Here is a 26,269-nt window from a genome sequence, read left to right on the forward strand (position 1 = left end):
TATCCGTAAAAACATCTGTACAATATAACAACCTGGGGCAAGAAAATCCACTTGCTGTTTCGCCATCTCTAGATGACAAGATGACGTGAGCGCGTGAGGCAGATGGTAAGGATTGATGAGGATATTAAGGACAGTGCAGGCAGTCTTGTAGCTGGTCTCTGATTGGACATGGAGCCAGTGATGGGATCTGGATATCGGGAGAGTGCATTCTCGTTTGTGGGAGAGAGTGGGAAGTCTGGCAGCAGCACAACAGCGCTGCCCCCACCTTAATGCGGTATACGTCTCGGCTGCTGGCCAGATGGTTGCTGGCGACGTACAGCTCCGCGAGTGAGGAGCAGCGCTGCAGGCCAGCCAGCGATGCCAGGCGGTTGGAGGCAGCAGAGAGTCGTGCCAGTCGTGGCATGCCCTCCAACCCTGCGTCCTCCAGCCCCACCAGCTCATTGCAGTCGATGCTCAGCGTCACCAGCTTGGTCATGTGGTGCAGCCCTGCGCATGAGCATGACGCAGCTCAGACACGGCACTCTGGGTTGCAGTATTTGTGGGGTACTGTAACACGCAACTTTGACAATAATTTATTAACAATTATTTACCCAGAAAAGCCTCATTGAGTCACGTGACCTTTGCAGGAGTGTCTTGCTGAGTTTCACAGTAGGAGGAGACAAATGCCATGGTTTTTTTTCACAATTGAGTAAATTCTAATCCAATAATTATCAAAGGTGTCGCCAATCACATTATACTTAACCTTCAGTGTAATCATATTTTTCATGCTTAGCATATGACTTCATACTTACAATAATTTCAAGTTTAATGAGATAATCGTGTTACCATTTCCGTGGAACGTTTTGACCTTACAGCCCGTGTGGTGTCATGACATCCTTAACATTTTAATATCTTGCATTTATTTTATCGTTTCATATTTAGATTATATATGGAAATTAGTACACGGTCGTGAGCAAATAAGGCATGTACATTACATTTTTTATAAAGGACAAAGATCCCCCGTATAGCTTCAACAGACTGTTGGGGCAAGTGATGTGAGCGAGCACTTATGAAGGCTGGCACGGCACACGAGGGAGTAGATGGCCAGCACCACGCCCGACCGCCTTTGTCTCCCAAGTGGCAATGTTTACACACCGCACCAGGTACTCATTTGAGGCTGAGTCGACCTAGGGGAGGCCCGGGACCGGTTCAGATAATCGTCACTGGTGTTGGCCGTGAGCGGGAATCGAACCCAGGTCGCCAGGTTCATAGCGCAGCGCGCTAACCGCTACGCTATCGCTCCCCAATATATATACACACATTTGTACATGCAAATGTCAGACTAAGCACCTTGAGGATTCTTACTTTGTCTTCATTAGCTGATTGGCTTAGCAGATCCTTTAGGTACATTAAATGTATCCCCTGCAGCCAGTGCTACTGTAGTGTAGGGATTAGATGTCACCAGTTGAATTGTAATCGCCTGTCTTTGATTCTCAAGTGGGTTTTTTATTGTATTGTATACAAAATATAAAGAAATTACTTTTTTTTTTACTATTTGTATTTTACCAGGTAAGGCGCACTGAGCTATATATCACTTTTTCAGAAGCGACCTGGCTACAAATGATTGCTCAACGAAGTGGCTTATCATGTTGAAATTTTTAGCAGCCAAATAATCTAAACACATGTTTCTTAATGTGGAGGGAAAAACCGGAGGAACCGGAGAAAACTCCACACGACCACGGGGAGAGAGACACGCAAACCCCAAATATACAGGCGTCAGGGTCAGGATTGAACCCACGGCCTCCGGCATACCAGGCGAGGTATTTAACATCTTGCCAACGTGACGTTTGAAATATACATACATTGTATATATATACAATCATAATAGAAAGTTTTTTTTAATCCACTGCTGGATGAAGGCCTCCCCATGCCACGTTGGCAATGGAGGTCGTTTTACGGTACTTCGCTACGCTGGTCAGTGCGGGTTTGAAGGCAAGTGCCTCGGACAGATTCAGATATTCGTCACCACCAACGTTCGCAGTGGCCAAAAATTGAGTTCATGTCACCGGGTTGATAAATTAGCACGTGATCCACTACCTCTTCACCCCATTTAAATAAAAACATTTATATATTATATATCTCACACGTACAAAATGGTGTGTTCCTACCAGGGAAGAGATCACGGAATTTTCTACTTTAACAAGCAGTGCTTCATCTCCTACATTACAGCAGTGCTGGCCCACCGGGGACTAATCTGAATGTATAAATGTGAATTTTACCTTATAAATATGGATCAGATTTGCCAATTAGTCCGGTCTGAGAAAGCGTGCATTGGATGTGGCCGTCAGGCTGTGCAGTGTTTGCCCCTTGGGGCCCGGAGCGAGCGCACCGTGGAGCGTGCCCAGGCGGTTGTGGTCCACGCTGAGCTCGGCGAGCTGCAGGCAGCCCTCGAGGCCGTCGAGGCGGCACAGCTCGTTGTGGCAGAACGAGGCCCAACGCAGACTCTCCATCCGCTCCAGCCCAGCCAGGCACGTTAGGCCCAGTCCATCCAGGCACAGCGACGTCACCTTTCGCAACACATTGCAGTATTTCGGTGGCCCCCTGTTAGTCAACTTGTCAATTTTTACGTGTCAACAAATCCCTCCTCTCACACTTTGGAACTCCCTTCCCCCCCCCCCCCCCCCACCTTATGCTGTTAGATATCGACCCCTTTTCAAAGCCAGACTCAAGACCTTCCTTTTTCCTCTGCTAATGACTGACTGCCTCGCCATGTAAAATAAATATGCCCTCTGTCTCTGTACAGTGCTTGGAGATCACAGTTAGATGCTATTAATCTGAATTGTAAAGTGATGCGTTGTGCCTACACAGGTCTCTGAGATCTCTCCCAGAGTAGATGTCAGAAATGATCTCGCTCTCTGAATTCCCTCGGAGATGATGTCTCAATACAAATGGGGACAGGGTTGGTGGATCATGTAGATTTCATAGTGTGCTGTGAAACTCACAACTTGCTGGGGCATGAGCTGGCTCGATGAGATAGTGCTGTAAGTAGGCCCCAATGCTGTGAGTGTAGGTTATGAGTGTAGGGGGGAGTACTGACTGACCTAACCGAGACTGTCAGCCACAACACGTCAATACCTATCAATGACCGCACATGTGTCCTTAAGTACACAAAAGTGTATATTTTCCCTCGGGTCCCAGAGAAGTAACCCTATATCATCAGTGGGTTAAACTTAATATCCTTGTTGGATGCATGTGGCCCGGGTGCCATATGTTGGACACTCTTGGCCTATAGAAACACATTCCCTGTCTTTTAATGAGAGTTGCTAGTGAGATGCAACTGCCACAGAACAGACACCAAGAAGAAAATGTAAAGCACGATGTTGAGATACTGTAAATACAGATTTTGGATGTTGGATACTGACTGCAACAGTTGTGGGATTTGACATACGGAAGAAAGGGACAGTGAGATGTTGTGGCACCATTGGCTGTGATCGTTTGATTTTTTTATTTCTACCATCTGATTCCAGATTGAATATGGGTAACTTACTCCAGTGGATATATCATGCTATTCAGAACCTGTCATTTATTTATCCAGGAAGGTTCAGGAGGGACCTGCTTTGGGATGTCAAGATATGTTTTAAGAGTATCCAGAGCAAAGCCCACGCCTATGAAAGGATAATACTCAAAGGTCCAGACATACCCGTCCACAAATCCACTTGCAGACCAGGGAGTTTGGGAGTTTCACAAATTTTTAACTGAACCCATTTTCTCCAAAGCAATAAAACCAAAATATTTTTTTTATTTTGCCAGGTAAGGCCCACTGAGCTATATAGCTATTTTCAGAAGTGACCTGGCCGTAAATAATAGCTCAACGAAATGGCTTATCATGTGGAAATGTACAGCTGCCAAATACTCTATACACATCTTTCTAAATGTGGAGGGAAAAACCGGAGGACCCGGATAAAAATCCACATGACCACGGGGAGTGAGACACGCAAACTCCAAATATGCAGGCATCAGGGTCAGGATCGAACCCACGGCCTCCTGTATACCAGGCGAGGTAGTTAACATCCCACCACTGTGGCGCCCTCGTGTGTGTGTGTGTGTGCGAGATGGCTCCACTGCAGTAGCGACGATACCTGCGAGTACCACGTGGGCTGCAGGTCTCCCGTGCGCTCCACCCGGCCCATCCGCCGGCTCTCCAGCAGTTGCGCCGTGGGCAGCAGGCTCAGACAGCGAGGCCGTGCCGCCTCCGTGCAAGCGTGCGCCAGCAGCAGGGCCTGCTTCCACGGGGAGCCCAGAGGGCAACGTCAAAGCTGACGGCGAGCGGCACAACTTGCCCACTGCCAATGTCGATCGAAGCAACGTTTTTATATTCACATTGTGTGAGTGTGGGACTCGAAACTGCTGCAGCTGGCAGACTCCGGGAGTGCACCGCATCCCACAGGGCCGCGTCACAAGCACCTGGGAGATGTGCGAGCTGGCGGCCTGGCGCAGTGCAGCGGCCACCTCCTCCTCCGTGATGGGCACGCCATCAAGCGAGGCCAGCGAGCGTAACTGGCCCACGAAACGCAACCTTGCGCATTCCAGCTAGGTGAGGTGAGAAAACAGGAGGATAAAGGCAACAGCTGAGCTTCAGGGGAGAAAGGGAAACGTGCAAAATTGCGTAACCAGCAATGGTTTAAGCACGCGACTTGCGTTCTGGAGGTTAGTAGTTAAATAATAGCAATGTCATCATCAGCCATGATCATTCTACTGTTGGATGAAGGTCTCCTCAAACTAGTATAGCAATCAATCTAGCAATGGCACGTGAGCTGATTTAATCGCTCCGTCTCATCGGCGGACGTGCTCTGAGGCGCGTTACCTCCCTTGGCTGCCACTCCGTGATCATTGTTGACCATCGACGTAGTCCTCCACACTGGAATATGTCCAAGTTAACTGCAGTCATTCGTTACTGGGATAAGACCACGAAGGGACAGCTGTAAAAATACGATTCGAACTTGGGGTCTCAGCAGCGTGATCTAATTAGACTGACATGAGCTCCACGAGCCCTCTGAGCCACTGGACCATCTCGTAGATGATATTGATTTGTCAAAGACTTTTGCCGGAGCACGACATGTGTGCATGCAGCGTGCAGACCTTGAGCCAGGGGTTGTGACGTGTATCGAGGGTGACAAGCGCGCCAGCGTGGCGTCGCAGGGAACCCGCCGCGTCCCGCGCGCAGCTCAGACGGTTCCAGCTGATGTCCAGGTGGCACAGCCGGCTTAGGCCCTTCATTCCCTCCAACGTCCCCAGCTGGTTGTGGCTCACGTCCAGGTACTCCAGGCTTGGCTGCAATCGACGCATCGCGACCGCAGCACCACGGTGGGGCAAACGAGCAAAGAATCGTTTACAATAACATTTGCAAAGGCACGGCATCACATTAAATGCACAGCTGTGGGAAAATATAAATAATTAAATCGATGCACCTAGAATTTTCCAAATAGCATTACAATGCTATTTGGAAAGACAGAGCAACACAATGAATTAACAACTGTACCAATGGTTTTAATCAATGCAATTACCATGCAATTTGCAAAGACAAAGCACCATAATCAGGCACAGTACCACAACTACCCAGCACTACATTGGCATAATTAAAAAATATGTTACCATTTGTTTTATAACTTGAGATCCAAAAGTAGTACACGGTTGATCAATATCTTTCTTGATCGAGCATTACATGGCCTGAAGATTGAGCAAAACTCTGTGATTGGTTGGTTATGATTGCTCACTAGAGACACCTATTGGCAGATTGCTGAATTACAAATTGTCATTAAAAAATAAGTGCATTTAAATGTTTATCTTTCATGCCTCGTTTAACCCAATAACCAAAAGGAGTCCCAATGTATATTGTGGCCTTCCTGTGTCTGCGGCCAAACCGGAATTGGTCTCCCCGGTGGTTATGTGTACACACCACACCAGCTACTTGTGTTGGCCGTGATCAAGACTCGAAATCGGGTAGTCGCTTTCGTAGCGCAGCGCGCTAACTGCTTACACTACCGCTCCCCACACAAAGACCTCCCGTGTAGCCTTAACAGACTGTTGACGCAAGTGCTGTTAGCGAGCACCGATGAAGGCCTGAATGGCACACGAGGGGGTGGGTGGCCAGCACCACGCTCAGCTGCCTTTGTCTCCCCAGTGGTGATGTTTACATATCGCATCAGGTACTCATTTGAGGCTGAGTCGATCGAGGGGAAGCCCAAGACCGGTTCAGATACTCGCCACTGGTGGTGTTGGCCGTGAGCGGGAACTTAACTCGGGTCGCCGGGTTCGTATCGCAGCGCGCTAACCCAGGTGCCACGGGTCGACTGAGATGACTGGCCAATGCACCAACTGTGCCCCCTACTGTGCCAACATGCTTTGCTTTAGCCACCCGGTGCTCCGCTCGTTGTTGTAAGCGTCGCTCCTCTGCCCTACGTTGTTGTTGGAGGGCGACTGCCTCCAACTGCCCAGTTGCGTCCTTCACGAGCCTCCTCCACAGAGGCCGATCTTGACACCGCTGGTACCAGTCATCGGCAAGTCCACTCAGCTCCACATCTTCCTGTACCACATCACTCCATCTCTTCTCTAGCCCGTGCCGAGCCCGTTTAGCCCGGCAAAACAAAAGCTGTTTAGGCATGCGGTTGCTGGGCATGTGGGCTACATGACCCAACCATACACACACATGTCCGCACGCACGTACACACACGTGCAAACACGCACTCCCAGCGCGAGGCCGACTCACTACAACAGATCGCAGAGGATCGCTCCTCTGAACAAAATATTTCCGCGGTTCAGTTGCAATTGTGAGTTCGCGTTTTAAGTAAAAAAAGATATGTTTCATGTAGGCTGGTTCGTAAGTGGGGCGTTCGTAAGTCGTGAGTTCGTAAGTCGAGGACTGCCTTACATTGGTGGTGAGACCATGTGGCAGCTAGTAAATATATAATTGTGTGCAATTCGGATAGACAGGACGTAAAATCCACACTGTACCTGAATGGAACAATAAATCAACCCATTAACCAAATGTGTCACTCATGTCATCAGTTAATATTGCAAGTCAATTTGGTTTTATGAAGAATCCAATTACAGCTGCACCTCATGACCTCAGTTATCAAATCTGGCTTCTATTTAATCATGCGAGAGCTTTCCATGAACTACCCTTGTGTTTCAGTTCCAAATAATTGCTTTTCTGTGTATTGTTAGTAATAACATGCAATAACCACTTTATATTACAATATATTTTTTATTGCATACAAAATATCAAATATATAGCATCTCATAATAAGTCGGCCAATGTAATCCTTGCTACGTGACATTTCCTGTGTGTTTTTATAGACATGTCAAATTGAGCGCATAGACTGGCACTGAATATGCTAATGAAGCAGACATTCATAAATCCTGCTGGAGTAATGATGCATTGGAGACTGCCGTTCCAACAAGCTCAAACTGACAAAGTTTTAAAACAGTCCGCCGTCAGCAGCAGACCATGCTTTCCCACCTGATGATGGACGCTTGTGTTGCGCCCGAAACGTCGTGATTTATTTTATACCTACATGACTTTACCGAAAGAACCAAAGAGTATGGATTTCTGCAGTCACGAAAGCTCAAATCAAGAATGAGAAAGACAAACAGACAAAACATAAAACAGCAACACAGATGCACACGGGCAGACTGAAGAAAGTTGCATGCGAAGACCAATAATGTGTAAAGACAAACACAGACACTCAATTATTGAGTCGAACCGGAGGAATTAACAGGACATTCGGTCTACAGAGGTTGATAGTGACGGAGATACAGAGGCAATCAGATATAGTTGGATGGAGAGGGGTTTCACAACTCTCACCATGTGTGTAAGGTCGTCGAGCCGTGCCAGCTCATTGAAGCTCACCACCAGCCTCCGCAGGAACACCAGACGGTTAATGTCCTTCAGCCGAGTCAGGCTGTTTCCGTGCAAGTTGAGGACCTGCAGATATTCAGCAATGTTGCAAGAAAAGTCCAGGCGTGGGGCTGGGAAAGGAGACCTTGGAAGCAAAGCTCAAAGGAACAGTGAAGGCAGCACAGTCCAAGGCGTTCCACAAGAGACCGTTTGCTGTAAATAGTTTTTTTTTCCCACAATTTATTTCAGTGTCAATCTTTGTATTGCCGTATTTGATTTTCTGACCAATTAATGAATATATCAATGTGTTGTGTCTAAGAGCCATCGTATTTTGTCCCAATTTGTCGCCCCTTAAAATATAATTACTGTTGTCGGTAGAGAACAAGTACGATGTGACTACTTTACCAAAACCCCTGGACTGTGCTGTAATTTGTGTGGAGTGGTTCACCCTGGCCATCAAGTGACAGTTCGCAGCTTCAGATGACGGAAGCTGCGAACTCTGCCTCAGGTTTCGCAGTCCCAGGTGACGCATGCATGTAGGCTGACAATTGCAATGCAAAATTGCAGAATATATTCCAAAACCAAGTAGATGTTTTGACAAATCATTGGTGTTGGGCTAAAACTATCCATTTATGATACTGAACATGTTATTTTAGTTTTTAACTCGAGTGTCTTATTGGGATTCAAATCCGGGTCTCTGCAGTGCTGGCACAATATGAACTCCATACTGTGACACTGGCCCAGTATTAATCCCCTGAGCATCCCTGCCACCTCAATGGTGATGATGATGCATATAACTGCTGGCTCAATAGGCTGTCATCCAGCCGTGAATTGACAAAAATGGGCTGCACACGTGTGCGTTGTACATTCTGAGAGAGTGGCCGCCTTTTGGAGAAACTGGCCCCGAGTGTGAACATTTTTAATTTCCACTGCTGGTTCAGTGCCACCAGTGAAAATGAATGCTACCTAATTACTTGCTTAAGCAGGGAGGCTCTTTGACTTTCTTTAACCCTGGAAAGTATTGAACATTTGCTCGCTGGGCCTCACTGATCCCTCACTAGCGATGCTGATGATGACACACAGTGTTCTTTTGTGGCCTACCACACATTCTCACTTCAAAAAATCATCTGCGTGTGTTGCCTGCTTTCTCACCGTGATGTGGTTGAGTGATGAAGTCTTGGTTAGACTCAGCAGAGAGGCTTCATCCAGGCTGATAAGTTTAGGCCGTGGCCGGACCGTGGGTGGCATACTGAGCACATTCTCGTCTCCCACGTCCTCGCCAAGGCTCACGTTGGCTGAGCCGCCGGGCGAGAGGATTGCTGGCACCACTGCATCTCCCCCCTTCCCCTTGCCATTCACGCTCAAGTGCACACATGGCTGCTTCTGCGGGAAACAAACACTGGTGTGAGTTAACAATACCATTATTTTGATTATTGTTTGTTTAACCAGGCGAGTACATGAGGCATACATAGTTCTCTTAGAAGTGTTAATGGTGAAGGTGATGAAGGTTTTAATTCGTTCTAGACAGCGCTGCGTTCCACAAATGTGATGCAACCTCACTTTTTCACAGCTTGCATTTGGTCATTAAAGGGCTTTGTTACGTCTAATCTACCAGCTGCCCCTCCCCAGGGTGTGCTGTCACTTGCAATTTACACTGAGCGATTCCATTTAAATATCAATGCTGGTCCTGTGAGAGTCTAAAGGCCACCAACCTCCCCTGTCTATATTTGCTTTCATGGCCACTCTGCGGTGCAGGTATATGGGTTTTCTGAACGGCGATTGAGCTTTCTCACAAATCTCTCATCACCACAGCTTGAATCCACTGGAATTATGAATCACTTATCATTCAGTAGAATTGCTACACGAGGCTGCAGGCTTGCATGTGGTGGGCTTAACATCACTCTGTAGAAGACAACGCACTCTGCAAGCAGAAACCTACATTGACCAGCACAATGAAGTATGGTCAAACAACCCCCACGACTGGCATGGCGTGGGGAGACCTTTAGCTAGGCGTGGATTGACAAAGTGCTGTATATAATACGTATTTTAAAAAATAAATGTCTGCATTGTAGTTCGCAATTGCAGTTGCCTAAGGGCCAACTTGGTAGTGTAAAGTTTGTGAGCTCGGAGCAGGCCCCCATCTCCATCCCCATGGTGATGTGCTGCAGACTTTATTGCAGTATTAATTTAAAATGAAGCCCTTTTGGAAGACAGTGTCTGTGGCTTTAATACACCACTTGACATTACAATTTCATAAACGGCTCCGCGTGGCTGTGTTCTAGTCACATTTATTTGATACTGTATAATTACCGAGCCCACAATAAATGTGAACAGTAGAAATGGGGACAGGCATGCCTTGAATTTGAGCTTAATGCACCCTATTGGAGCCACTTTATATAATATTTTCACGTGAACGATGGAAAGAGTTCAGGATGTATGTCAAATACGCCACCTAAATGCTGTATTAAAGGTGAGTGAACCCAATCTCAAATAAATGTGGAAATATGGGGTGCCCTCATCTACAGTGGTGGTCCTGAGTTTATGATTGAAATACCCAATTTCTGTGGTGGGGATCAGTCCCTCCACAAGACAATTGTTGTGGAGCTTTTTTGTATTGACCCTGGATGACAAGGCTGAGTCAACCCTGTCTGGGATTTAAACTCATCACCACTGGGAGCCCCACTTCTCTACCAAATGGCAGCCCAAACCATGAGATGGCATGGGCAGACTTTAATTCGGCAGTGGACAGACAATGGCTGAGGGTGATGATCTTGTAAACTGGATGTTAATTATCTCACATTAACTAGAAAATATGCATTTTACTTGGAATCACTGTAAAAAAAATTACCTTATTTAATGGTCAAAACTTTTTCAACTGTCTATTCCAATGTCTGTGCCAGTTGGGGAATAAATTTTAGCTCAGAAGAGAGAAATCAATTCCTTTAATATATCTGTGGTCACACACGACACGGCAGTGTAAATGCAAGGGCATCCATCTCGGACAAGCCATGTCTATAAATAAAGAATCTCGGAGTAATTGCTTTGCAGACAGGGTAGCTGAGTTTGGTGGGGGGGGGGGGGGGGGAGAGACCTCATATCCTGTGCTGCCTCAACAGCTCTCCCCTCAGGCAGCCTAGAAATAGATCGCTGCCACACACCGTCTCATGGCATCGCAATGAGGGCGGACGACTCCGAGGTGAGAAGCAGGCCGTTTGTCAGCAGATATTTGGATTGGAAAAATGTTGCACTCTGCTTTGAAGGCTTAACACTGGTTGGCGTTCACAAAATTAGGACCGCCTGTGTAAGCGCACACCACTGGGCCACATCGGCAGTTGTACTCCGCTCCACCGTCTGTGCTGGCGTAAAGTGTACAAAAGGGCTGTGAGGTCAGGCAGAGGTCCAAAATCCACTACTTGATGAAGTAGAGTATATGCGGAATGCCACATGTTTTCGCATATGCTGTTAAGACAGCACTTAGCAATAAAGTACCGAAGCGTTATATATGTGTATACATAGAATGGGTTTTAACAAAGAACTCTGAGCATGTTTAGAACATTGATAAACATTTCATGGAAACAAATCACAAAGCAGCAATCTTAATTTTGATGCGAGTTTCTTAAATAAACTAAAGGTTGCTAAATGTGGTTGCATAAGCATTACTGCCCAATTGGAACGATGTCATATCTCGGCAAATGCATATGTGTGGTATGTCTACATAGTAGAAGGGAATCTTTTGAAGCAATGTGTCAGACTGGGATGCAGATGGGTGCAGGATAACAAAATAAATGTCTGCCAGGCCTGCTCCATGAATACCAATCCATGCTCAAGTCATGCCAAAGACTATAACTCACTTATAGCACACGTATTTTGTATCAGGAGCATATAAATATTAGTGTGTGCAAGGTACTGCTTGATAATAACAATTAAAATCCTTCATCAATCAAAGCTTCACCGAGTGTCAATTTCCTTTTCAGGTCGTTCCTGTCCGAGGGTGTTTGGCCAATTCCTTCATGAACACTTTGCATAAAGAGAGAACTGGATTAAAAAGTCGTATACCTGCAGAGGCAGAGATAAATACCATGACTCGCCAGGCTATCATTATCATCATCATAGTTGGGCGACTCTATTGGTACCTCAAGAAACATTTCTATTTTATTTCATTCTACTTAGTACGGATGTTGATGCAGAATAATTTCTCCTCTGACTGAATACAAACGAGTTTTGTTATCTGGTTCCAGCTCGATATCTGGGTGTTTTTAAAGTATTTTAATGTTGATTTTGAGGCAAGCGCACTAACCTTCAGGCTACCCGGACACATTGCATTTTAAGACCGTGAATGTAGTAAAAAAAAAGAACGCATTCATTGCTAACCACGTACATGATGCTCATAATAAAAACACCTGGAGTGCACCTATGCCTGTCAGATCTGCGAAGCTAAGAAGTGTTATAGGCTGTGGGGCCACGTGGGGGACAGCAGAGGACGATGCAGCAAAATCCATAGTTGCACTTAAAAGCCATAGTGCAGTTCAGTATTCTTCACTAATTTTAAGAGGGTGGGCACTTCTGCCGATAAGACGTCAGTGTGAAGGCCGCCACACATTTGAAACCATTGGGTTTGAAGGCACGATGGGGCGTTTCCACATTTTTGTATTGCCAGGGGCCGCACTAAAGGCCACCAGAGACCGCCACTGGCCCACGGGCCTTGCAATGAAGAACACTGCTGTAAATGCTCCCACATCTATGCTCTCCAACTCACCAAGCCGCACTGACCAGCGGGGTGAAGTATGGTAAAAAAAATATACACAACCCGCACCGCATGGGGAGGCTCTCATCCAGCAGTGGACTGTGACTTTGAAGGACCTCAGCTGTCGGCACCCTGGCCTCTGTGTCCTGTCACCCCCTATGCGACTGCATTTTTATATTGATTAAAAATACTGCTGCAAGGCTATTATTGGCATGCACCGTGTTCCATGCACTACTATCACTCGCGGGAAATAACGTCTGTACAAAGTATTCAGACGGTAATAATTGGGTAACCATCAGATCTGTTAATGTCCACTACAAATGAGCGATGTCCATGAACCGCTGAACAAACCGAGTGACCTGAACGTAATTGCGACGATGTTTTTTGTAGCAAATGTATCCTTAATATCCTTTAAATGTACTGTAGGCTTTTAAATGTGTGTAATGCATACAAAATTTCTGCAGACACACACAAGTCTATAAATGTGTTGATCACCACCGTGCATTTATTGGCAATAGAATATTCTAATAATCGTCCTTAATCTACCCAAGAAAACTTCTTGGAATCTCATGACTTTTTCATGATAGTCCAGCATTAAATAGTTTGGTCAATTCCTCAATGGGCAGTTTATATTGATACGTGGAAAAGGGAAGTAACTCCCTGAAAAAAAACACAAGCATGAGGTTATGCTCATTTTGCAGCTCTAACCCAGCCAGGAAATGTTCTCAATTCCATAACAGCAACCGGTCTATCCATCGTATTAGGTTTGTTGGATTTCAACATAATTATGTTAATTTTATCTACCCCAGAAATATAATGAGTTGAATGGATACTAAACTGGGATGTAATTTACTTTCATCTGTAACTCAAGTGCTTGACAGTGCCACCAAGCCAGATTAAACATGTATTCAAAAAAGACTAATATTCTCTCTGCCTTTTTGTTCACTGAAAATGGAGTGAACATTTTTTCTGGATACAAAACCTTTAATTCCAGCAAGCTCGTAGAACCACCATCCACGCATCAGTGATTTGGGGATGATTTTCGATTTCGCTCAAGACGTTTCCTCCAGCCTCACCTGTGTCACGTACTCCAGATCGATGATGTACTCTGGCAGCACGAGGTCCCTGTCTGGCACGAACCACAGGCACTGCCGCAGGGCACACTCACACTCGCGCCCATGCTCATTGCCATGAGGCTGGGACAGGCAGCACTGCTCCCCATCGCTGGCACCTGCACTCGCTGCCTGTCCGAGCTGGTCAATGTCACTCGCTTCTGCTTCTGTTGTTGTCGCTGCTGCTGCCATCAAATGGAACAAAACATCAGATTCGTGTACAATGTTGAACTTGTTCTGGACAAATGTCCAGCCTGCTTTGGGCCTCAGTTACACTGACATAATTATTTCGTTTCAACTAGGATCACATAATTCCAAGTTTGAGTCCTGGTCAAGCATATCAGTGGAGAATCAAATGTGAGTTTGGGCGGTCCCCTTGTAGATCGATTTGTTGTTTCATGAGTGCCTGGTGATGCAGTGTACGAACAATGTTACAAGGGAGACAAAGGTGGGCAGACACAATATTGTCTCCAACATCGACTTCTCTGCATTTGCCACGGTAGCGAGATGTTAACTACCTTGCCTGGTATGCAGGACGTTAGGGTTTGATCCCGACCCAGATGCCTGTATGTTTGGAGTCTGCATGTTTTCACCGTGGTCACGTGAATTTTTTCACCGGGTCCTCCGTTTTTTTCCCTCCACATTTAGAAACATGCGCTGCGAGTATTTGGCTGCTACAAGTTTCCACGTGATAAGCCACTTCGTTGAGCTATCATTTGTGGCCAGTTCGCTTCTGATAAAAGAGCTATTTGCCTTACCTGGCAAAATAAAAAGTGTTTGATAGTTTATAATCCACTCTGAACCCTGCAACTTGCGTCTGATTTCTGGCCATTGTTGACATCAGTGGCGAGTGATATCTGAACGGGTCCCTGCTCCCCCTTCACCGAGCAGCACTGACCAGCGTGGTTGAAGTATGGTCAAACAACCCCAATGACTGAAAGGTGTGAGAAGACATTCATCCAGTAGGGGATTGGCAAAGAGCTGTGGATGTAAATCATGATTATGGTAAATTACAGTTTTCAAAACATAAACCTATATCGTATTTATGGTAAAGTTTGTTTTTGGTTAGTATGTTACACGAATGTAACACTAAAACTGATGTAAGTTTTAAAGCATTCCTGAGTAAACTCTAAATGAAATGATCAATCGTTTGTCTTCATTTGAACACACCTTATGCCTTGTGAGCACAGAAAGGAAACAGCTAATGCCGCAATTTCCTTGTAAGCAAAATTTGACTTGCCAGTATCGCGTATTGCACCTTAAAATGATCAGTTTGTCCAAGCCACAGTTGGCAGCACGTGCCCATTATCTATAGGAAACACAAAATCGCTGTAGTTCGGCTCTGACGTGTTTTGTTAGATGCCATTCACCGATTTCTGACTGACAAAGAAACAGATGCATTAAATATTGTTTAAAATACATCTCATTAAAAGCCACAACAAAGACTGCTGGAGAAAGGTCTCCTCTGCGTTAACAGAGTCCATCGTGGCCTTTCAATGCCACAATCCTTTTCGGTTCTGCCCAAACTAATTCCGTTACTCCATCTCCACAGATATGTCCCGTTATTTTGCTGCCACCAGTCTCATCCATCCGATGTTAATCTTGACCACCGGCCATCAACCCTTCTAACTATATTTCCTGACCTTAGCAACTTACTTTTCTGAACATCAATATTATGTCCATAATTTGTATCTGTTCTCTGATTTCATGTGTTCCCCTTTATGTATCGCAGTGTATTTTCCAGCATGCATTTCTCCTGGATTATTTTAAAATGTTTTAGTTTACCATTTTCTTCATCCGTGTCATTGCAGGCAAGAGGCAATGATGGAAATAATTTCTCTTCAGGCGAATTGCTATGCAACTAAGCCAATTTTGGCTCGACGTGAGTCCGGCCGACACAGCACAGTGGTTATACATTGAGGAACAAGTAAGGACAGCGGAGCCACATTTCATATTGGTGAATTTAACTTGTGTGCAACTGTTCTAATTGTTTTCAACGTTATGCATGCAATGTAATAAAGGATGCTGCCATTGTGTCATGGTTTTTCATACAATCCAGAGGTTGCTGGCTCAATTTGGGCTCCTGGCATGGCTGTTGAAACAATGGATTAGTTTCTTGAATCTCAACCGTGCTTTTGTCCACTTAGGTGCACAAATGAGTACAAACACGGCTAGTTGATCGGTAGGTTGTGTGTGGTGGGTAAAGTGTGGGAAGAGTAGGCCAAATACCCTTAAGGGGCTTCCTCGAGTAGGGGCCCTTTCGCCAGCAGAAATTGCTTTGCTCACACCACGTGCGTGTAATCGTGGAGGCTGTGTTCACCTGGAGCATGTTTTGATCCAATCGGCAGACCCTTTTTCCTGGGCCGGAATATTGAGTCGCAGTTTGGGTAGTCGCTGGCACAAACCCGACCAAGTTCCCGGGCCTGTGCACTTCGACCCAGATACACCTTGACCACCAGCAGCTGTCCTGAGGGGCGAAATAAGTGCGCACACACACAAGCAATAACACCGAGACCTCTTTTAGGTTAGGAAAACTATTACAGCGGGTGCTGTTTAAAAGTCAAATCAATGTGCCTCTCTGCTCAAAATAGCATGGGGTGGCACGAATGTAATGTCTGTTAGCAGCCCTAAATCGGTGATGGAATTTACACATTCTTTTCATAGGACAACCACTGTCGACTTCACAAAAAGGTGGTACACAAGTGCTGTTAGAGTTTGAGCAAATGATGAAATTTTTTTTTAGTCAAGCACTACACCTTAATAGATGGAAGCAGTGCCTTGCCCAGCCACCTTTGTCCCTCGAGTGCTGATACTGACACACTAGACCAAATACTCAATTTATACCACATTGAAACAAAGGAAGTCCAGACAAGGCTCATATACAAATTTCCACTGATGCGCATGAGCAGAAATTTATCAGAGATTAATAACAAGTTTATCGCAAACCACCACTACTTCCACTTGCAAGTACATGTATTTGCACAAGCGTATGGTACATATACTGTATGTGCATGTGCCTGTGTATATGTGTTTGCGAAAATGCAACAGTTAGCGTGCTGCACCACGAACCCGGCGACCCGATTTCGATTGCCGCTCAGGGCCAACATCAGTAACGATTATTTGAACCAGTCTTGGGCCTCCCCTAGGTCGACTCAGCCTCAAATGAATACATGGTGCAGTGTAAACATCCGTCGTGGTGCTGGCCATCCACCCCCTAGTGTGCCATGCAGGCCTACGTAGGTAGTCGCTAACAGCACTTGCCCCAACAGTCTGTTTAGGCTATACTGGGGATCTTTCTCTCTGTGGGCCTAATTTGGCACAAGCACTGCGGTGACATCACAACCGTTTAGTAGTGGTCAATGGCGGTTGTTGTTGTCGTCGTGTTTGCGCGTGCGACACGAGCGTGTTTATACCATATCGAAATGGTGCAGGGTCGACGGCATTCATTCCATCCACCTCTGCCTTCTGTAGCAGAGCCTCGATGCGAGGTCCCTCACTCAAACTCAAGCTGTTGGCCAGGGTGACTGCTCCGTCCTTTCCCAGGTCCTGAAAAAAGCCATCCAGTGAGGTATGAAGGCAGTGGAATTTACACTGCGGTCATATATAAATATCCCAGCAAAAGTACACCGTATGCTTTATCTTTAGATGTGAAAAAATCACTGAAAAAATAAAAATGAAAACGTTGCGAGAACTAAGTCCAGTCTCCCTTGCAACACAGATGGTGTATACAACCGCATTGAGCCATATGATTGCATTTCATGACAAATTTATTTTTTGCAGTTGAGAATAAGGAAATATATTGATACCACCAATATTATTATAATCCAATACAGAACACTTGCCTTGCAGGGATGTGTGAATTTAGCCAAAAGGATGCTAACCAATAGCCCTGTGAGCCATACAGCTTTTGAATCGGGTGCAACCACAACAAACAAAAAAACAAAAACACGAACAAGAAAACATCTAAAAGTGACTATGTGACTGTGCAAACAGAAAATCCATGAAAAAAACCAGCAAAATATTCCTGAAAAAAGCACCGTACACCAACGATGTGTGCAAAAAAATCCCAGTGGGATGCAAGTCAAACAACAACAACCACAAGAAAACTTAGATTAAGGCCATCAGTCTAACTCCGTACTACAACAAAACAAACATGTCCAAACCAAAAAACTTTTCGAAATCACCAAAAAATAAAGCCATAATTGCAACGCAACAGTGATCATAGGGATAATAACTGCTAAAGAAATATCACAAATGTGAACAGACATTATAGGTATTACAAGTGGAAATTGCACGACTGACCAAAACTTCACTTAATGACAATTAGATATGAGTTACAGGCTCTTCACGATTCCAATTTCTCAACTTGCCTCCATCTGGCTACACAAAGGAAATGGTTAGGGGTAGTCGGATGGCTTGGTGGGTATCATTATAATTAATAAGGGTGACCTCACCCAGTAAGTCTCCGCATCAGGGAAGCCATCCTCAACGACTCGCAGAAGATCCCCATTGGGCTCCGTGCCATCCGGGTCCCACACGCAAAAGAGATACTCGATCAGCTTGTGATAATGCCTGGATTGAAGAGGAATTAGAATAATTGTTAGTACGCGTTTACCCAAGAAAACCTCGTGACTTTTATTCAGGAAACCAAGAATGTAAATATTAATTTATTAATTAAGATTGATTCGTATGCTTCGAATGCATAAGTAAATTTGTGTGTATTCGACCAAATTATTTTTGATCCTTGCAAACATTTCCTGTAGATTAATGGCTAGGATCAATGGGACAGTACAAGCTAGACACTGCAAACAATAGTAGCGGGGGAACATCCAGTATAAATGAGACAGAACAATCAATCAGTATAAACATCACAAAGCAGGTAAATGTATAAAGGAGATATAACAAATTAGACAGAGTACAGATGAAGCGGGCACTAAAGGCAAGATAGTACAGGTGAGCCAGTACAGACAACAAATGAGAGACAGTACAAAACAGGACCAAAACTAATGAGCTCTTTGAAACCTAACCTCAAATCGTGCCAATTCATTGCATCTCGGGGAGGAGATGAATTGCGACAAAACCAGATGAAAACAAGTGGCCGAACAAATGGAAAGAGCACACGTGGAGGTAGCACGTGCAGCTAAAGCAAAGGTGGCATCATGAAGCAAACCCACCAAGGGACAGACAGCACTGCAGACCAGCACGAAGATGGGAGAGGCACAAAAAAAAATCAATGAGACAACACGTTAAGACAACACACACGGCAAGGACAATCAGACATCACATGAAGACTACTTTCACAGGGACAATGTAAACGCCTTGCAGATAGCATGTGTGTGACATCTAAGCAGGAGTCTCGAATGTCAAGGAGACTTGTAAAAATGTATTGCCTTTTTTGCTGTGAAACAGGCCCACTGGCAGAATATTTATTATTTACAATGACCCATTACTTGGGCGGGTGCGTCATTTAATCCAGTGAATATGGTATGAAAAATTGATATATGTAACAAAAATTCCGCGTGTTGTTGACACTGGACATCTCTGAAAAAGAGCTTCATAGCTCATCGGATTCCTCCAGTCTAAATAAAGATTCTGATTCTGACATATCCCCGTTATTAATAATCCAGTAGTCATTATGACAGCGGTGATGTTTTTCATTCAGTCGGCGCTCACTGCCGCATGTGCCCAGTTCAGCCTTACTTGGAGATGCCCAGCTCACGGTCGCGGTCGCGCAGAGCCTCCACCTTCTCGTCGAAACGCTGCCTCAGTGCGCGATTGTGCACACGCGTGACGGCATGCACGCGCACCCCCGTCGCACCGCACGCGTAGAAATCCCACGCGCAGAAACGCGACAGCAGCAGCTCCTGGCACGACGTGAAGCTGGGCGATGGGGCGGCGGAAGGGAGGGCACGACCATGCTCTTAACTTTGGCGTGTCAAGCTAAGCATGTTGTCGAATACCGCAGTATGAAATAAGTATCACATTGTGAATGTGTGTATGTATGTTGAACTTCTGTCGCGCTGTACTACGTAGCCAACCATGCTAATCAGATGTGCGGGGGAAGGACAACACAAAAAGCAGTTCGAAAAAAAATATTTTCAATCTGGATTTAAAAGTGCATAGCTCCAGTTACTTTATAATATCGGAAGGAAGAGCGTTGCAGATGGCTGCAGAACTCCATCTGAAAGTGCACGATGGGGTTTCCCGTCTTTGTTCGATGGCTAGCCAAAAGCCGCTGCGAGGATGACCGGAGTTTGCGTCATGGTTCATGCTCCTTCACGAGAAGAGCAAGGTACTTTGGTTCATTTGCGGCAAGCATTTTTGTGTAATGAGTGCGACCTTACCATGTGAAGAGTCAACAGGAATGTGGAATGTCCGATACTAGCTCAATAGATATCAGTACTATCCCGAAGTTTTGGTTTACAATTGTTTACAGCATCACTTGTCTCCATTGGGGAAGTAAGTAAGCAGCTCAGTGACAATGGCTCAATATTTCTGATCAACTCCCTGTATGGACATGTCAGACAGCCCAGAACATAGTCAATGACCATATGTATATAATAAGCAAGGACCAATTCGTTATTGGTTGAATATTTCATTCATAAAACTAAAATAATATCTTCTTCATCTGATTAAAACCTCTTTCAGCTACTTGCTTTTCTGTTGGGTGTGTCAGGCCATTCTGAACAAAATGCTCAGAAAGACAAGTCTACTGGCCGAAACTCTGTATGCCACCACCAACAATTCCTCCACGTCCTCTTTGTGGATGAAGGTGGTGCGAATGCAGGAGCAGCCTTTACCAAACGTGATCAGGGCCACAGCTCTCAAAGCGGACGTTAGCCCCAGACTCCAGCTCAATGGCGAGACGACGCTCTGCTTGCTCCAACTCGTCCCGGCACCGCCGCATCGCCACTGCATGCGCCAAATCTATGCTGCACACACAGACAAAGATCCCCCATATAGGCTTAACAGACGGTCGGGGCAAGTGCTGTTTGTGAAGGTCAGCACAGCACACGAGAGGATGGCGTGCCCACCATTATGCCATACCTGGCCATCTTTGTCTGCCTATGATTGATATTAACATGCCTACATCATGTCGACCTCGGGAAGAGTCAGGACCGGTTAGTTCAGATATTTACCACTGATGTCATCCATGACTGGGAATCGAATTCAGGTGGCCTGGAATTGAATTCAGGTTGCCAGGTTTTTAATACAGTTTGATAACCAGAATGCTACCAATCCCTATACATGCAAGCATGGACATATACGCATATATAAAGACGAACACGTAAAAAACATTAACAAAGATTCACAATTTTGTGATTTATATTGTAAGGGCAAGAGCTGTTGGCGATTACCTACTGCAGGTGGTTTGGCAAGCACAGGGTTAGTGTGGCCAGTACACACACACCAACAACCTTCATCTTCTCAGTGTAGGTTAAGCAATACAAGGGCAGGCTTAGACCATATTGGTTGTGCATCATGGCCAAGAAATTCTACCCAGGTAAAATGATCATAACATAATGCACAAACTACAGTACCATTGTTCCCTATGCACAGTCAAGTGCACAGAAACATGCACAGACAGAGAGAAGGAGCAATCGCCTTAATGTCCAGACTTTTTGAGAAGTGAAGTCACTGTAACACACCAGTAACAGGGTTCAGAAGGTTAACCATAACTCACACATGGATCTTCTGACACCAGTACTTGACTCTATCCTTCAGGGCCTTGAGTTTGACCTGGAGTTTCACCCTCTTGCCAGGGCGCTTATTTCCAGCATCACGTTGGCCTTCATCTGACGAGTGCTCGCCTGATGACTCCTGACTGCTGTCGCTGGCTTCTTCTTCCTCTTGTTTGTCCCCTCCTAAGCGTTCCACAGAGGCAACGGAAGGACTTGTTTCGGCCTCCAGGTGCTCTCTCTCAACCTGCAATGTACAAAAGCAGGAACACAACACTGCATGTTCACCGCGTGATTCCCTCACATCCATCTTTTCCACTGTGTTGTGCCAGTTCAGAATTTCTGCCAGGTCACCACTTGAAAATTAAAATACTGTGCCATCAACATTTGTCAGAATAATGGGCAAATTGTCACTCTATTAAGTAATCGTGTGTTTTTATGTTGAAAATCAGCAGAAAAGTAATTTTTATTAACATGCAAATCAGAGGCGAAAATTTAAGGTGGCCCATGTGATAAAAATGGCCCATGAATGACTACATATTCTATAAGGGAATACAGTGTAATGTGGAAGGTATGAATATAGATAAGTTAATAATCCAATAAACCATGATATTCAGATAGTTGATACATTTAGAGAAATACATTTTGCAAACATGAAACTTCTTGCAGATATAATAAGTCGACTGGTTAAACATAAGTCGTATGCTAGTCTGCAAGTGTATTGCATGTCTCTTTGTATTGAAATATGAGCCCATGAAACCACCAAAATAAAAATGGGAAGTGCCGCGTCATAATGCATTCGTAATTCTCAATGTAATAAAATAAACGTCAATGATACATTTTGGCTTATTTTATCTACATTTTAATCTATGGCATAGGTAGGAAAATAAAATGTAAACATGAACATATATTAAATATACAAAAAGTGCATTTTGGACTAAAAACAATAGTAAACTCACATACAGTCCATAAATAATAGCGATATTTCAAACACAGGAACGTAATGCCACAAGAAGAATATTTAATCTGACAGCTCCTGCAGAGGTGTGTCAAAACCTGGAAGGCAATGGCAAAACAAGCCTTACTCGTTCCGGATATACCCTACTGAGATGTTTAGATGCAATACTGATTGCTGTGCAAAGTTTGACTCCTACCTAAGGTGAAGGCCAGCCTCCAGAGGTGATCGCCACTTGTTAATTGGATATCCCTTGTGCCTGCATACCCATCAGGTTTAATTTTTTTTCAATAATAATGTCATTTATTTGTCGATAAATAATGAATTCATCATAAGAGTTCAAATATATGATTGCAGAGGCAATACTTCTGAAGTGTAATCTGACAGGGCCTCTTATTGACATACCATTTTTCTGGCTTAAGGAGATCAAGAAAGATGTTTCACACCCCGCCATACAGCCGAGCGATTGAGAGATTTTCACAAATCTACATCACTTGTCACCAAACTACTGGATTACATACAGTATGTGTGCCAACACTACCAATGAGATGACTGTAAGGGTGCCCGTGTGGTTTGAGTATGTTACTCACAATTAGAAGGTTTTGAGTTAAATTCCGAGTCGGAGTTTGACTGGGCTGATCTTCCCTCAGCTGTTGATGAAATATGTACCACTTTGTGGGACATCAACAGTGGCCATTTCATGCAAAAATGCTTATACTGCTACAGTTAACCCTGAACAGATATCAATAATAATTAATAATTAATAATGACAATTTTCGCTGTGCCGGCCATGGAGATTGTATGCTCATACATCACCATACTGATCACTGCAGGTTGAAAGGGGTCTTAGGACTGGTTTAGCCACTGATGTTAGCTGTGGCTGAGAGTCAAACTCAGGTAACTAGGTTCACAGTGCAGTGCACTGACCACTCTACCACCACTACCTCTGACATCAATACTTGCACAAAATGACCCTTTAATCACCAAGAAGGCTGGATTTTTGCTGCATGTCTGGCTTAGTGTTGAAGTGTTGGGAAATGTGGACCTTACATAAACCACGACATTGTTTGTGAGGACAGGTTCAAAAAAGAGTCTGCCCCCCCCCAACAATAGGAAGTTATAATTTCTAGCATGGAGTCAGGGGCACCTACTGAGATGAATAACACCCAATTTCTAGTGTAAGCAGGGACACACTCTGACACTCACCTAGAATCAAGGATAGATGGGGTAGTGGTGGATATTTGCAGGCAGATAGGTTAGTGGAATGAATTGCATCAACTGGCTCCAGAATTCTACAGCTGCTTGCGGTGTTGTCAAACTCCCTGCCATGACATTTTTACGTGGTTTGCACATCTGCCCGGCACGTGGGGCTGTATCATCAAGTGGGTCATCAGTGGAAATCGGCACGACAAAATAACACAATTGACACTTTGAGCACTTGCCAAAAAAATATATAACATGTTCTGGGCACAACCATGCCGACGTGCGTGGATTGCAGCTTTTTCGACAGAAAAGCACGTCATGTTAATGCTATCAATTACATGCCAGCGCCTGTGCTTGCAGCCACACTAAGACATTCTTACAGTTTTCAGAAAGTAGATTGGGCTTGAACCAGCTAAAGGGACTGCCTTCACGAAACTGTGTGACGCGGGGATAAATTGCACAGCACACAGCATGTGGTCGTGTATGACTGCAAAGGATTATTTTGATCAAATGACACATATGTGAAAAAGATTGTGTGGCCTGTTTTAAGAGTCACAGTCATAGCTTGAGCCGGTCTGTTTCGGTGTACCCAGGGGAGCCTGTATAGTGGCACTGAGTGACATGATGGAATGAGAGTGACTCACTGTCTTTCTGAGAAATTCTAAATATAGTCCTTACATTCAATACTTGAAAAGCACTGTACAATTCAATGACATGCAAAATACTGGAGTATTTTTTTTCCAAAGCTTCATGGGGGTCATCTAAAAATGTGAAGACTTTAGAAAGGTAACTAACTTAATGTTAATACACACAATTTAATTCGGAAATTATACATTTTCTGTGAAACCTATTATTGAACACATTTTTTTTACAAAATGTAATTCTTTGCCAGGGTGGACTAATACAGAAAACGATGTAGAATATCAGTGTGAAATTATATCGCAGTTTAAAAATGATCATGAGCCACAATCAATCCACTTCTGGATGAAGGCCTACCCAAGGTGCCTCCAACAAGCACGGTTTGCTACATAAGGTGCGAAAAAAGTTCAACATACATACATATAATAATAAATCCAGCACCTGCACATGAATTGATCTCAACACTCCATCTCTTGGGCAACACATCCTTTCGGACATGCTCCTTGGCTGCCAAAAATAATAATGGCTGCCACATTATTATTCTTGAGCACCGTCCATCATCCCTTCTAACGACGGCTCCTGCCCAAGCTAACTTACTTTTCTGAATAGTTTGGATGATGTCATTAACCTACATTTATTCTCATCAATTCTCATCAATTAATTCTTGAATCCATCTGTGCACAGCTTTAAGTGTAATGCCCTCAAATGCATTGGTTTTCTCCAGGTACTCTGGTTTTCTTCCATATGCCAAACACCATTAATGGCCAAACATCCCAATGCAGAACCCTTCTGACGTAGCTATGTAATCCTCCTAACAAAATCCTCCTTCATGAGTTTTAAAAATATATAATGCATAATTTTAAACACAGGTCTTAATCTGCTCCAGAACTGTATGGCTCCCTGTGGACTCAAGTGGGAGCAAGTGTTTAATGTGCAGTATGCAATGCTGTGCAGTAGTGAACTCCATGACCTCCACAATACCGTGCTTATTAAAAACCCCACCTCGTCTCCCTGTCTCCCCAGCCCGTGTGTCTTCAGCATAGAGCGGTGAGGTTTCAGAACACCAAGCATCAAATGGAACCAGAAGCACGTTTCCCTGCAGCACAGCAAGGAATGTTTTGCATCGACCTGCTGAAACCTTTTTTGCAGCAGGCTATACAGGTACCACATTTCTTGGAGGCCCAATCAGGACACACGGCGAGATGCCAGCCCTTCTTCACTCCACGTCCACTCGATCAATAGCCCCAACCCACACAGAGAGTGAGCTGCTCACTCTTTTTTACATTGGCGCTGCCAACTCTCCAAACCATGCCCACTGCTCAGGTAGCTCCTCCCACTACCCAGGTAGACATGCCCTTTGCCCTGTTTGATTACTGAAGGGTTTGTCTGTTACTCAATAGCTTCTAGGACTTAACTTATCTGCTTATATTCCAAATTAAAAGCTGGTCATCAGAAAACATAATAAATTTCTCATCAGGCCCCAAGGTGTAAAGTGCAGCCTCCAACTCGTATCACCCTCTATATATCTCTGGCCTATGTACGTGCTTTGAAGGATGGACATTGCCCAAAACGTCACCTAATAGATATATAATTGTTTTATTTGAATGCCAATGTGTTGAGTTTTTTGCCCTTTGCCCAAATCATGAGTTGAGCATGAGGCCGTTAAATCTGTGACAACATCCCAATTCTCAAAAGGCTTCGGGACACTGAGACAGCCTTTGTTGAACCACTACTGTGCTGGCCATATCAGGATGATTGGTAGCTTTAACAAGCTAGCACAATGGGTTATTGCGGACCATGAAGAGAGGTATTGCATTGTCTGCCACATTATGAACGACCAAAAAGCCATAAAGCATACAGAAAACCGAGTGAAATGTGTACATCTTGTTTACAAGTCACTTATGTGAGGTGTATGTGTGGAAAATATGGTTTCTGTGTACAATGTCATGGAATGGAAAACGTAAATAAATAAACCATTCAAGGTTTTTGGTAAACGATTAGATGGGTGGCTGTGTTTTGTGGATTGGCCACATGCAAAGGGATGTAAAATTGCTTGTTATT

The 26,269-nt window shown here is 44.7% G+C and overlaps 1 protein-coding gene across 4 annotated transcripts in view; it reads right to left on the reverse strand.

Moving 5' to 3' along the window:
- LRRC9 (leucine rich repeat containing 9) overlaps positions 1-26,269 on the reverse strand; it is a 63,254-nt gene that overhangs the window by 16,904 nt on the left and 20,081 nt on the right. For 3 of the 4 annotated variants that reach the window (XM_032948181.2, XM_032948182.2, XM_076063188.1), the window contains 14 exons: positions 21,417-21,658; positions 20,533-20,664; positions 19,433-19,612; positions 18,187-18,304; positions 17,146-17,278; positions 16,053-16,199; positions 13,697-13,917; positions 9,029-9,259; positions 7,844-7,963; positions 5,119-5,310; positions 4,444-4,569; positions 4,119-4,259; positions 2,369-2,546; positions 266-486 (listed from right to left, as the gene is read on the reverse strand). In XM_032948181.2, coding sequence (XP_032804072.2) covers positions 266-486; positions 2,369-2,546; positions 4,119-4,259; positions 4,444-4,569; positions 5,119-5,310; positions 7,844-7,963; positions 9,029-9,259; positions 13,697-13,917; positions 16,053-16,199; positions 17,146-17,278; positions 18,187-18,304; positions 19,433-19,612; positions 20,533-20,664; positions 21,417-21,658 — 2,382 coding nt within the window. The remainder of the gene's footprint in view (positions 1-265; positions 487-2,368; positions 2,547-4,118; positions 4,260-4,443; positions 4,570-5,118; positions 5,311-7,843; positions 7,964-9,028; positions 9,260-13,696; positions 13,918-16,052; positions 16,200-17,145; positions 17,279-18,186; positions 18,305-19,432; positions 19,613-20,532; positions 20,665-21,416; positions 21,659-26,269) is intronic. The other variant, XM_032948183.2, reaches the window with a different exon arrangement.

Source organism: Petromyzon marinus, chromosome 6 (assembly GCF_048934315.1).
Source record: "Petromyzon marinus isolate PM22_M1 ecotype Great Lakes invasive population chromosome 6, UKy_Petmar_22M1.pri1.0, whole genome shotgun sequence".
Taxonomy (NCBI): Eukaryota; Metazoa; Chordata; class Hyperoartia; order Petromyzontiformes; family Petromyzontidae; genus Petromyzon; species Petromyzon marinus.